We start from the raw sequence: 14,446 nt of genomic DNA on the forward strand, positions 1-14,446 counted from the left end.
TGTTCCTTCCCATTGTTATGTCAGTCAATTCTGCACTCACTGTGAGCAATCTCAAGGGTAGATCACTTAGCATTGTGCCTTGCATCTAGTAAGTACTGTAGAAATATGAGCTCTTAGCATAATTGGATAAGACACCTAGATGGTTTTGCTGGAAGCTGTTTTTAAAGTTTATGAGTATGTATATAAAAAGCTGATAGGTGGGCACAGTAGTAGCTGACATGTACGTGCTTACCTGTTAAAGTTACTATCCTTGGGTGATTTCTGTTGGAGAAGTGGGTAAAATAAATATGGTCATAACAGGTGCTTAGAACTGTTGAGACTGGCACCATGTAAGCCACTCTGAGGTTGTAGAGCCTCAGAGGTAGGAGCAGACATAGGAATAGGGAGGACCCCCCCCCCCACACACACACACACCCAGCTACCACCGCCACCACCTCCTATTCTCTTCCTCATCATGTCTGGAGATGGTGGCCCTGGGGCCAGAGCATGTGTTTCAGGGCTGGGTGGTATTGAGGGGAACTGACAGAAAATGAAGGTAGGGCCCAGAATTCTGACATTATGGGTGAGAAAGGACATGCTAGCCTGTGGGTGTCCCCTGCATGAGCGCTGTGCCTCTCCTTCTGATTTCTGTCATGCTTGTTCTTAAAATTTACTCGTGATTGATATATACCTTCATTTTCATGAATTAACATTCTTTTAAAAAATATTCTGAATAAGCTCTATCATCGGCTTGCTCAATCTTTACCTTTAATACATATGTATATATTTCTTCTTTTGCCACTTTATTTTTGCTTAACAGTTTCTTAGAGATCTTTCATTTAAACACATTTCCTTCAATGTTTCATAAAGGTCCCTGGTACAGATACTACCATAGTTTGTTCTCGATTAATGTACATTTGAATTACTTTCAGGTTTTGTGTAACAAAGCTGCTGTTGAAAACATTACACATATTCTGTGTAGTTTTTCACATAGTTCTGTAAAGAAGTAGACTATTCGAAGTAAAGTTAGTGGGTTGAGGGCTATGGACATTGCTCTTTAGAGATCCGAAGTACTGTGGACCTCATCTGTGCGTGTTTTGTAGCAGCCACATTCTTGGGCATTATCATCATGGGTTTTTTGTTTGTTTTCTAGAGTGATGGCTGAAAATAGAGGTAAACAAGTAAGGTGCAAACACCTTTTGTCTCTCTTTTTAAAGTTTCTTTTCCTATGGTGCTGGAGAGATGGCTAAGAGGTTAAGAGCACATGTTGATCTTGTAGAGGACTTGAGTTTGTTTCCTAGCACCCACATGACAGCTCACAATTGCTTATAAGTCCAGTTCCAGGAGATCTGATCAGACCCATCTTCTGGCCTCCATAAGCACTTGTACATATTGTACTTAATATGCCTTTTGCCAAGATTCAGGAGAACTGTAACTGTAACTGTCTATCTAGTCTTCAACCCCATCAAAGACCTGAGAAGGAATTAATATTACCTGTGTAAGCAGGAAGTGCAAGCAAGCGACTTCCAAAAAATGTGAGAAATGACAGAAACAGCTGACTTCCTGGACAGTCCCCCAAGGTTCCTCTGCAATATTGGGGTATCTATCTTTGGCCTACAGGCCTAGAATATCTGACAGACTTTTTTTCAGAAGCAGGAAATTTTGAAGGACTGTCTTACTCTGTCTTTGCAAAATTCGGCAGTCACCTTTCTTTGTGTTCTGCTTGTCCAGTTTGGACAGCATACTATCAACAGTCGAGGCAAGGGCAGTTTCTTGCCCTAATGGCTACAAATTTGCCACAAAGAAAGCAAACTCCATATGAAGTTTCTTCAATGTCCATCATCCTTTTTAGAAGTAGATCAGTGCTGCCAGGAGCAGACGTTGAGAAAAGTCTAAGTTATTAAAACATTTTAAATGCCATATTCTATAGATCTTTGAATTGTTTAAGGATTACCTGTCTATCTGAAATATATCTCTGTATACCTAGAAAACCTAACTAACATGACTATAGTTATGATATTTGATAGTTATGAGTGACTATTAGCCTTTATTTTTTTATTATCCTAAATAGTTTTTAAGGACTAACTTCACATTGCATAATTAAACAAGTTGTATAGGTAGGAGCTGTATAAGTAATGCCTTAAGCAAAAATAGAATCAGATGTACAGTATAAGGACAATAACCTCAAATTTGTAACAATATACAAACATACCTTAAACAGAAGTAGAAATATATATATAGTATAACAAAAATAACCTTAAATTGGTATCAATATACAAAAATTCATACCAATATAAATTATTTAAGACTAATAGTTGCTTTTTTAGTTTGAAGTAGATTCAATAATTTACCTTTTTATCCTATCATATCTATCTCCCCCCCTCTTTTTTTTGACCATACCCAGTAACAACTTGTAACTAACCCCTCTACACAATGGCAAATATCCATAACCCAGTGAAAGACCAAAAACCATCCACCCCACCTCTTGGGAATGTGGGTGTTGTATTCCTAAAATTACTTCCTGCTGTCCAAGGGGCAACAGCATCTCTAGGGGACTCTGAAAAAAACCAAAACAAGGGTCAAGCCCTGGGAGAGCTAGCTATATCATTTGTTGTCAGTCTCTGAGTAATGGGAAAGTAAAGGACTTGTCTGAAGTCCTGGCTGGAGTAGTACATGAGAGTGGACCATTTCAGCTAGCCACCTTGGAATTATCCTGAGCAGTGTGTAGTCCAAAGCTGATCTTGGGTGGAGTCAGAAGAGTGGCCAGGCGGAAGCAGGGGGAGCAGGAGATGAATGTGCCATGCTAATAAAGGTACCACTATGTGGCAGAGTGTAAATAAGGAATATGGGTTAACTTAAAATTTAAGAGCTAGTTAGCAATAAGCCTGAGCTATTGGCTGAGCATTTATAATTTGTATTAAGTCTCTGAGTCAGCTATTTGGGAAGCGGCTACTGGTTGAACGGCTGCGGGACAGGAAAACTCTGCCTACAGTTTTGATCTGTAGTTTTTACTTATTCTGTTTGAAGTTAAACCTGTTTAGCCACTATGATTCAGGATTACTGTAGCTGGACTTTGTTATTTATGAAACAATTTTTTCCCTCTAATTGAACAGTATTTTTCCTCAGCCTTTGCTCCAATATATATATGAAGCTTTTATTTTATCCCTGGAGTTGTACTTACCTAACTAAGCCTTTTCATTTTCCATTCCTTTTATGCTTGGTTTTAATGTTGGTAGTGTGCTTGGAAATATATTTCAAGGTTTGCAAATGTATGTTTGCCAGATTTCAAATTTTTGCAATTGTCTAGATGCTCCAGAATCCATCCGAGTTTGCACAGTCAGTGAAGTCCTTGCTGGAAGCACAGAAGCAGTCCCTTGAGTCTGGCTCCATTGCCGGTGGGGAGCACCTCTGTTTTATGGGCAGTGGCCGAGAGGAAGAAGACATGTATATGAACATGGTGCTGGCACACTTTTTACAGGTACGCTGACATAGACTATCCCATCTGGCTTGGTTGTTGCCGACACCTTAAAGAAATCCACAGCTAATGAGTATGCTTTTGTATACTCTACCGGAGTTATCTATATTCTTTATAACTGCTTCTTTACTTGGTATCTTTTTTTTTTTTTTTTTTTCCGAGACAGGGTTTCTCTGTGTAGCTTTGTGCCTTTCCTGGAACTCACTTGGTAGTCCAGGCTGGCCTCGAACTCACAGAGATCCGCCTGGCTCTGCCTCCCGAGTGCTGGGATTAAAGGCGTGCGCCACCACCGCCCGGCTTACTTGGTATCTTATTAGAAATATCTTCTTTGCAATATTTTTGTTATATGCTCATATGATATTTTTGAAGTTATGAACCATATGGAATCAATTTTGTGTGTAAGAAGTGATGTAGGACATGATTTTTTTTTTCCAAATAGGAAACTAACTGTGCTATGGTTTTGTTGATGAGTTTTCTTAACATACTGGCTTCCTCTGTGCCAGAATGTATCCCCAGATTACTCTGTTGTGTTCATCTTTCTCTCTTCATGTTCTAGAACTTTTAATAGTAGAGATCTGATTTATTTGAATGATTTTACTTGTTTTGATTATATATATTGTATATATGTATGTGTATATATATATACCCATGACATATTTTCCCCCTGGAGCTTTAACACAGCTCCTGTGCATTGTGATTTTATGCAGTTGACCCTCTGCCTCGGTGGCTCGGCCATTGATGGCTCTTTTTTATAAAAACAGCTGTTAGTTCAGTACTTTTTCTGGTCGGTCCCACCCTGAAGTCCACCCATAGGAAGACAGTGATCTTATTCCTCCACAGCCACTCCATCTTGATCCATTTCTAGTTCTGTCGTATTTTCTGAGGAACTTGGTTTGAGAAAATTCTTCTAACACTTAAGTCTTTGGGAAAAACGTCAGAGAAGCAAAGGTCTTTGGCGGAGAGTTTATTCAGTGCCTTTACACATTCTTAAGGTTTATTTGGGAGAGTGCAGAGTTCAGACTCACCTTAGTCATAAACCTAAGTGGCCCATTTTAAAATGTTCCAGTATAAACTATGCTGTAAGGGATATCATATGGCAGGAGTTTGGGCTATTATGAACTTTGTCGTTTATTATTTAAATTCTTGATGGAGTTTTAGAATTCCTTCCCCCTAATTTTCATCACAAAACTTTCAAAGAAATTGCAAGGTAGAAGAATTGGGGGCCTGGGGAGATGGCTTAGTACGGTGCTTGCAACAGAGTCTTGAGGTCCTGAGTTCAATCCCCACCACCCACATAAAAAGTCTGGTGTGGTGGTGTGCACCTATAATCCCAGAATGGTTCAATGAATGACCTTGTCTCAAAAAAGATTGCAAGCTCATGAGGAAGACCTACCATTGATTTCTGGCTTTTGTCTACACATGCACACACCACACATGTGTTTGTATGCCCCAACACACATGCACACACACAAAATGAAGATAAATAAAAATAGATAAGTAGGGGACTAAAGAGTTGGCTAGCAGTTTGGTTCCCAGCATCCACTAAAGACAACTTGCATCTTTCTGTAATTCCAGTTCCAGGGGACCTGATGTCTTTGCAGGCAACCGCACTCATGTGCATATACCTACACAAATAAATATAAGGTTTTTGTTTTTTTTTAATCTTTAAATGTTTTGTTGTTGTTGGTGGTGGTGGTTGTTTTGTTTTGTTTTTTGAGTCAGGTTTTCTCTACCTAGCTCTGGCTGTTCTGAACTCACTGTGTAGATCAGGCTGGCCACAAACTCACAGATATCCATCTGCCTTTGCCTTCCAAGTGCTTGGGATTAAAGATGTGTTCCATCAAAACCAGCTAATTTTTTTTAAAGTGGAGGAACAGACTGTGATAAAATCTTTATAACATAATCATACTGTCATACTTTAATACAAAAAATACTATTCTCATTTTCTTGCTTTTTATGGGTTTTAAATCATGGCATTGTTATGTTTTTAATTTATGGGCTTCCAGTTTTTAATTGTATCCTTGCATGTATTTGTTGAAACAACCCAAAAAAATTTGTCTTTGTAGTTTTCCTACTACTAGTTTTCTACTTATGTTCACCTGGTGTTTCTTTCTCCATCTCTGCTTTGTTTTGCCATCACTTAGATCCATTATGTATTTTTCCTTTTGTTTTTGAATTAGAAAATGTGACATTTTAGTTCATTTCTTTGTATGTGCACCAGTGTGCACATACACACACGGCATATTGCACCAGTGTACACATGCACGCATGACATATTGCACCAGTTTGCACATGCACGCATGACATATTGCATACGTGGAGCAGAGCACGGCTCGTGAGATCCTGTTCTCCTCCTACCGTGTGGGTTCTGGAGGTCAGACTCAGGCTGTCAGGCTTGGTGGCGAGTGCCTTTACCTGCTGAGTCATCTTTTTAGCCTTAGGTTTTTTGGTGGTTGTTTTGTTTCTTCCCTTTTATGTAGCCCAGGCTGTCTCAGCTTTGCAACCTTGAGGACTTAGCCTGGAAAGCAACACATCTAATGTTTACAAGTTTTTAGTAGTTTGCAAAATGGTAATTCCGTCATTTCCCTTTTTATAACCAGCTATAATATTTTTATATTACCTTTTAGTAAAGGACACAAAAGATTTCAAACTTTAAAATCCTACTTTGATGACATTCTGAAATGTCATTTCATTCCGTTTTGTTTGACCCTTGTACTGTGGAGACTGTAACACAAATAACACCACACACAGTCTTAATGGCCATGAAGCTGTCCCCTCTCTTTTGCTCAAGCACCAACTCCTACAACATGCCAGATCCAGACATGTTACTCTGTGCTGAAGTCTAGACTGTCAAGGAAAGAGACATGCTAGAAATGTAAGATCTAACTATATATTTTAGGACTTTAGGACTATCCGGAGCTTTAACTAAGCTGCAGTTTGTAATAATTTACATTTTGTCTTTTATTACAGAAAAACAAAGAATATGTTAGTATTGCCAGTGGAGGATTTATGGGTAAGCCTTAATGTATTAATTTTGCTTCTACTTTTCAGACAAAGACTACAGTGATTATCAGTAGCGCTGATTTAGAATTATAAACTAGTTATTGTGTATCTTCTGTCTCCAGTCATTGCGTAGTTTCAGAAAAGAGAAGGCAAGTAGAGCGTACATAGACAACAAATGACACAGGCGATTGAAATGAGTGAATACAGACCATTTAGATACATGAATGTGCTTACTTAGCTTCGGTTTCAAACCTTTTTGTTTTTATTTCACAAGGTGCTTGGGATTGAACCCAGGGCCTCATGCATGCAAGGCAAGCATTTTCCCTCTGAGCTCCTGATCCTTTTGCCTCAGCCTTTAAGTGGACCAGGAGTTTGAGGGCCAATTGACTGTGCTACATAGGAAGTTCCAGGCCAGCCTGAACTATATAGCGAAACCCCATCTCCAATAAATAAACAAACAAATAAATAGCAAAATAAACAAAATCCCTCCCATTCACAACAACAAAGATGTGTGTGCATGAGTACGTGTGTGTGTGTGTGTGTGTGTGTGTGTGTGTGTGTGTGTGTGTGTGTGTGTGTAAGTGAGAATTGGGGCTATAGCTTATTTTGTGGAGTGCTTTCCTAGCGTGCACAAGGCCCTTGGATTTACTTCCCAGCTCTCTGGAGGTAGAGATAGGAGGATCAAGGTTATCCTCAGCTACCTAGCAAATTTGGGAACAGCTTGGGACAAATGAGACCCTGTCTCAAAAAATTTTTTAAAATACATTGTTGCCAGGTGGGACACATTTAAGTGCAGCACTCAGAAGTCAGAGGCAGGTGGATCTCCGTGAGTTTGAGGCTAGCCAGGACTACATAGTGAGACCCTGTCTCAAAAAAAAAAAAAAAAAAGATACTGGTAAACAAATATTGATGCATTACCTACTGTTACTAGAAATCCTCATAACACAGTACAAAAGTTGGTTACAAGTCATATAATTCTCGAGTGTTCTTGCTGTCCTTTCCAGCCTAAGCTGGCCTGGAACTTGTTACCTATCCCAGGTACTCCGTGTGACCCAGACTCATTTTCTCCCTTCTTCAGATTCCTGAGTGCTGGAGTTTTAGTCTAGAGTTTAGAAAGCCTTTTAAAGGTTTTTTCCCCCCTGCATTAATCTTTGTCTGACCATTACTGCCTAAGTCTACATTATTATGGGAAAATGGATTGATGTCTCTTAGGTCTTCTATTAATTCTTCATTCTGTTGAGTTCTGCACATATATCTGTTAGTACTTGAAAGATTGCTTTGTAAGGAGGAGACAAAAGCTTCCTAATCTTCACTCTCGGGATGGCAGAGGACTTTAGACAGCTGGAGAGGAAGGTTGCCTGTGGCCTGGAGTTCTTAGTGAGGGTGCAGGACAGCACATTTGTCGATTATGTCCTTGGATGGTTCTTCATTTCCCTGTGCTGTGTTATTATACTTCCATCTTTCCAGAGTCTCAGCTTTTGCTTTGTCTGTCTTGTTTGTCATAAGCCCTGCAGCAGCACCTGGCCGACATTAATGTGGAGGGACCAGAAAGTGGATATGGCCATTGGATTGCTAGTACCTCAGGCTCAAGGAGCAGCATCAGTTCTGTTGATGTGAGTACATGTGGATCAGTTTCCAGAAAAGGTGCTTGACTCTCAAACTCCAGCACAACAGCAGAGATTTAGTACACAATGAGGACTTACTATTGTGAGGTTAATGAAGTGATGAACTGGCTGGAGCTCTCTTCAGTGAGCTCATTTTGTCTGGGCTGGCAGAATACTAGACTCTGTCCACATCTCCTGCATAGTGTTCCTGTATCCTTCCTCACTGTGAGCTTACATGATTAAGAAAGACTTCAGTCTGTTTCCATGCGTGAATGGTCCAGGTAGAGAAAGTAAAAAGTTGGCCTGCTTAATATATTTGATGGTTAGTTATTGTGATGTGAATTATGTGAGTTTTTGTTATAGGGGGTAAGTACATGTGTTTTGCTTTGGAAATACCTGGGCAAAAAGTCTTGTCAGTTGAATTAGATGTCATTACATTGTTTTCTTAATAAACAATGTTTATTAAGTGTCATTTATAGTGTTTATTCTGTAAAACAGAGACAAAAGTAATGTACAGGAACACATTTACTCATTTGGACTTGGGTCTCTGCCATTCTTGGGTCCAGAATTCATCTGTACAAATTGGTAGTTGGAATTTTCTTGGGCTGCCAAACAGCTCCTAAATTAAGACACAGAGACTTCTTATTAATTGTGAGTGTGTGGCCTTAGCTTAGGCCTGTCCCTCTAGCTCTTTTAACTTAATCTAACCTGTTCCTGTTCATCTACGTTTGGCCTTGGGGCTTTTTACCTTTCTTTCATTCTGTATGTCTTACTTCCCTGCTTCCTCCGTGTCTCCTGGCTGGCCCCTGGTGTCTCCCTGGCATTTCTTTTGCTTTCTCTTGAGCCTAAATTCCTCCTCCTACTTACTCTCCCTGCCTGGGAGTTCTGCCTATACCTCATCCCTCACTACTGGCAGTTCAGCTTGTTGTTAGACTAACCAGGTGCCTTAAGCAGGCAAGGTAAAACAGCCACACATCTTTACAGAATTAAACAAATATTCCGCAACACAGCTTCCCCTTTTTCTGATTTCCAGTAAGACCTTTGAGCTGTGGTTTCTCTACCTGTGCAATACAGTGATAACAGACTGTTCCCGTAAGGAGGGCCTGAGGACTAGGTGACAGGAATGTGCATAGTGATGCACTGTAGATGTGTGGAGGCTTATTTTCTGCCATGTGATCAAAACAGATCATTGTCACATTGGCAGACAAGGCTTCTCTGAGGATTTCTTTTTACCTTGATCCTCTAGGTATACAAGAACTAAATAATAGTCCATTGTGTGTGTTTTAATTTATTTAGTTAATACCCTGTTGCTAAGTACTTATATTGCTTTCCACCTTTTTCTGTTACAAACACAGCTTCATGTCTGTGCACTCATGTAGGCCAGAGGTTGACATCTGTCTTTCTCAGTCACCTTATTATTTTTGAGACAGGCCTCTTAATGGACCTGGGGCTTACCAGTTCAGGTAGATTGGATGGCCAATGTCAGGTACTGTCCTATGGTCCCTGTCCCTCCCTAGCGCAGTTCTGGGGTTGTAGATGTATACTGCTGTGCCTCAGTTTCACAAGGGGCTGGGATCTAAAGCAGATCGTCCTGCTTGCATGGTGAACACTTGACCGACTGAGTCTTCTCCCCAGCCTCTAACCCACTCTTCACAGAAGAGGAGACATGGGAATGTGTGTAGAGGAAAGGCCAAATGTACACTCTCCCCTAATAGATAGAATTGAACCTACCCTGACCTAATTTAATCCTAATTATTTCTCTAAAGGCCCTTTGTCCAAATACAGTGGCTTTCTGAGATGCACTGGATTTTAGTACTTCAGCATGAATTTGGTGGGGATACAATTCTGTCTACAGTGTAGATAATCTTTAACAGTCATATATGTGTTAATTGCCTAGAGAGTGGTTCATCGATGTTCTTGTTTTTCAGGGTGAATCTTGTAATGGCTCAAACGATAGAGGAATGAAGTCCCTTGTAAATAAAATGACTGTGGCTCTAAAGACGAAATCTGTTAATGTCAGGGAGAAGGTCATCAGTTTTATTGAGAATACATCAACTCCTGTGGACCGGTGAGTCTCTTATACAGTATGGACTTATGGTGGATACTTAAAACTGAAGAGATGTGTCTCACAGTGACTGAACTTGGTTGAAAGTAGTGTAGAACAGGACCATACATTTTCTGTCAGATTTGATTTCATCCTAACTGCAGGGCTGAGCTTACTGCTTGTGTTCTCTCTATAGATCCCTTTCCCAGTGTTCAGAGGAAGAGGCATCCGGGTTTTTCCTTCATTCCCTTCATTAAAATAGTCCCCGTGTCCCTGTGTTCATGGTTAATAGTTCATGGAGCAGCTGCTCTCCAAATGCCACCGGACAGTTAGTTCACAACAGGAACTTCTGCTCCAGGAATTTAAAACCTAGATAATTTGGTCATGCTTAATACAGTGGAATCCTGCTTTACTAAGTTCAGGTCTCTGTAGGAATTTGTTTAAAAATATGAATGAAGTCCATTTTTTCATGAATTAAAAAGGGGACATGATGAGCAACAGACAAGCCCATTGGAAGATATTTGTTTTGCTGTTTGTTCTGAGTATAGGATACGCTTTTGTGTGTGGTAGTCTAATTCACGGGTGCACATTCTGCAGCCCAGGATAGCTGTGAGTGTGGCCAAACTTAAAACATTATGGGATACTTTTGTGATGTGTGTAACTTGATTACACAGTTCTCAAGTGTGAACTTCGTAGACGATGCCATGTCACAGTGCAAAAGCCGAAAGATTCTTTCTAATTCAAATGTGGGATTTGTTTCTGGGCAAGCCTGAGCATGAGCATGAGTTAGCATTTGATTTCCTCTCCTGTCTTCCATGCAAGTATGGGGAAAGTTGAGACTCTGATGTTAGGAACTGAATGCCCCTTTCAGTAGAGTGCACGTCGCATACAAGAGTCTTTAGTAAGTACAAAGGTCATGAGGAGTTGTCTTCACTAATCCAGAATTTGTGCCTCATCTAAAATAGCCAGTATTAAAGTATTGATCAAGCCTGAAAGATTTGCCTGCTCAATAAAGTTACATCTGCTCTCAAAAGCCAAGCTCTCAGTTAGTGCTTCTGAGTCCCCAGTCTTGCTGCTACATTTTGTGTATGAACATTAAAATTTTTCTTTTAAAGGGCACTAGTTTCTTTAAGATTGACAAATGATAGCTATAAGTTGAAAAGACTGTTGTCTGGTAAAGTATCATATAAAACTGGCTTCTCTTCATTTCCCTTTGTGCTTGAGATGATTGAAATATTTTCTTTATAATGTCTGTGCTGGGTTGAGAAATTGATTTTATTATGTATTTTCTAAAGTTGCTGCGTTTTTTTTATAATCATTTTGTTCTGTCCTCTGCCTTGATTTGCTATAGAATGTCTTTCAATCTTCCTTGGCCAGACAGATCATGTACAGAGCGGTAAGCGAATGAGTAGAGCAGCCCAACTGATCCATCCCATCTATCAGTTTCCTCTAGCATGCCCCTGCTGTCTGTGAACCTTGTGCTGACTGGGCTAAAGTTTCATGCTGCTCTTTTTTTTTTTGTTGTTGTTGTTGTTGTTTTGTTTTTTCGAGACAGGGTTTCTCTGTGTAGTTTTGGTGCCTGTCCTGGATCTCGCTCTGTAGTCCAGGCTGGCCTCAATCTCACAGAGATCCTCCTGATTCTGCCTCCCGAGTGCTGGTATTAAAGGCGTGTGCCACCACCGCCCAGCTCATGCTGCTCTTTCTAAAGCTAACCTTTTCAGTATGATTATGGCAGTGTACCACTCTGACATTGTGCTTTCCGTTTTGCTTTGTGCTTGATTTTTTTCCCTTGCATGTCTCCATCTCCCATTCCTCAGATGAAAATCAAACTTGCTCAAACCCAAGGACTTTATAAGTTTTGCAGTTTTTATTCTGAAGCAGGGAAAGGAAAACAGGACAATATCCATGGAGCCAGGAGTTATCAGAACATTAGTGTATCAATAATTTACCATTCTCTCCTGCCCTTACATAAAACTACAGCACCTAAATTTAGAAACAGTTCATGGTCCAAAACCTGATGCTGGAGTTAAACCAAGGGTCTAGAACATGCTGATGCATGTTCTTTACCAGTGAGCCACATCCTTGGCATCAAGTTTTAACTCATGTGCTTTATGTAAATGTGTATTTTCTGATTTTTCTTAATGGGATATATGCATTTAGGTTGATGAATTAACATCTATAAATCTGTTTGAAAGAACTGTAGTTCTAGGGTTCTGCATTTGGATTTTCCCTGAAGGAGACCGTGGGAGACATTTTACTGTCTAAGCTGTTTCCTTCTCTCTCCCCAGTAAGATGGCAGTTGGCGATTGGAGTCTTTAAATTATGTTAAGCAAATGAGCACTACCAACTTAATAACTTTATGCTGCATTATAATTTTCATTCTTGCAGAATTTTCTTCGGTTTAAATATTAATATAAATAACAATAGGATATTAATATAGCAATAACTGAACATTTACAAAAGAAAGTGTAAGGCTAGTAAGGTGGCTGAGCACATAAAGATACTTGTTGCCAAGGCTGACTCCCTGAGTTTGATCCCAGGACCCACGTGGTGGAAGGAGAGACCCAACTGCCACGAATTGTCCTCTGCCCTCCGCTTACACTCCGTGACACATACAAGTCTGTGAACTCACAACAAATACTAAGAGAGAATTTGTGAAGAGTCTGGGTAGAAAGTAAGCCATTGTGGGTTTACTGTCTCATCATTTCAATATTTTCAGTAATTGGAAAAAGCATTTTAAAAATAACACTTGAATAACTTGAATATTTGACTGTTCCTACACAAGGCAATTACAGGAGAACTATTTAATTTTACCTTAGGCTATTTTAAGGAAAATTGTTCTATTGGGAATTATCATCTATTTATGAATCATCCTTCTATAAGACCACTGAGTTGGCTTCTTGGGCAGTTTAAATTTGTTTTTCCCCAGAATCTTAATTTTTACTTTTACTTGAATCTTTTGTGGTCCATGTACAGGTGTATTTGTTTTGAAAGCGCAATTCAATTAGCAATTTGAATGAATCAAGTTTATTTCTGAGCTCAGCAAGTTAATTTTTGTCCAAACTATTTCTGTAGATGTATCTTATTTCTGATAAAAATATCAATATACTACCTTTAAAAAATAGCCCAAACAAACCAGTGTAAATAAAAAACTCCATTGGATTTCATTACACTTGTGGGAATTTAAGGAAATGTCACAGAAATCTTTATTATTCTTGTTCATACAAACTTTTCACTGTAGGGTAAGGAGCTTAATCAGCAAAATGTTTGCCTTGCAAGCATGAGAACCTGAGTTTAATCCCAGAAACTTAGCTTGGAAATAGCTTGTCGTTTCTGCCACCTTCCAAAGAGCTCCACACTGGGAATAAGCTTTACCACCTGCTTCTCTGGGGGACGTTCCAGGTCTAAACTCTTGACACCTCCTATCAAGTTTGATAGCTTACAGGATAATTTTACATTAGAAATGTTTCAACTAGCTGGAGCAATTAAGAGCACTGGCTGCTCTTCCAGAGGATCCAGGTTCAATTCCCAGCACCCACATGGCAGCTCACAACTGTCTGTAACTTCAGTTCTAGGGGATCTGACATCCTTATACAGACATACATGCAGGCAAAACCAATAATAATAATAATAATAATAATAATAATAATAATAATAATAATAATAAATGTTTTAACAAAATTTTGACTTTTAAATCAATAAAATTTTAAGTACAGGTTAACCTAACTTGTAATTCTAAGAGGATCTGTCATACTAAACTCAATTAGTGTTTGCTTGCTTGCTTGCTTTGAGGAGGCTTGATTTAAAAGTGAGTTCCAGGAAAGGCACAAAGCTACACAGAGAAACCCTGTCTCCCCAGATTAAGAGTCTTGAAAAACAGAAGATTGAGTGTTTTCATGGTAGATGAAGAAAGAACACTTCTAGTCTTTTTGGTAGTGGGTAGTTCTTTTACAAAGAAAACAATTTCCCATAACTATGTAGTATTTTACGGAAACATTTTAATTTATGCAAAAGAAGTAGAATCTTGGTATGGACTAGAACAGAAGCAGCAGTGATGGAAACAGAGAGGGAAAACTGAGAAACTTGCAGCTTCCAAAGGAGCCTCGAGCCTTCCTGCTGGGTTCTTGGTGCAGTAAATGTGTACATATCACCCACTGTAGACAGGGATTGTTCTAAGAGCTTTGAAAGGAGAGGGATAGCTTGTTAATTTTCACAGTAATCCTGAAGGGCAGAATCTTTTGTTATTATTATTTTACAAATGAAGGGACAGCATAGAGGGTAACTTCCTCAGACACTGAAGCATCTAACAACTGGATTAAATAGGAGCATTGAAATTGTTTA

General features: G+C 39.4%; 1 protein-coding gene across 2 annotated transcripts in view; it reads left to right on the forward strand.

Annotated features, from left to right (window-relative positions):
• The window catches only part of Tbc1d23 (TBC1 domain family member 23), a 56,320-nt gene that overhangs the window by 35,019 nt on the left and 6,855 nt on the right, over window positions 1-14,446 (forward strand). The window contains exons 11-15 of one of the 2 annotated variants that reach the window (XM_059276803.1): window positions 3,287-3,457; window positions 6,425-6,467; window positions 7,964-8,070; window positions 9,990-10,129; window positions 11,457-11,501. In XM_059276803.1, the coding sequence (XP_059132786.1) occupies window positions 3,287-3,457; window positions 6,425-6,467; window positions 7,964-8,070; window positions 9,990-10,129; window positions 11,457-11,501 (506 nt within the window). The remainder of the gene's footprint in view (window positions 1-3,286; window positions 3,458-6,424; window positions 6,468-7,963; window positions 8,071-9,989; window positions 10,130-11,456; window positions 11,502-14,446) is intronic. The other variant, XM_059276804.1, reaches the window with a different exon arrangement.

This window comes from Peromyscus eremicus, chromosome 12 (assembly GCF_949786415.1).
Source record: "Peromyscus eremicus chromosome 12, PerEre_H2_v1, whole genome shotgun sequence".
Lineage (NCBI taxonomy): Eukaryota > Metazoa > Chordata > Mammalia > Rodentia > Cricetidae > Peromyscus > Peromyscus eremicus.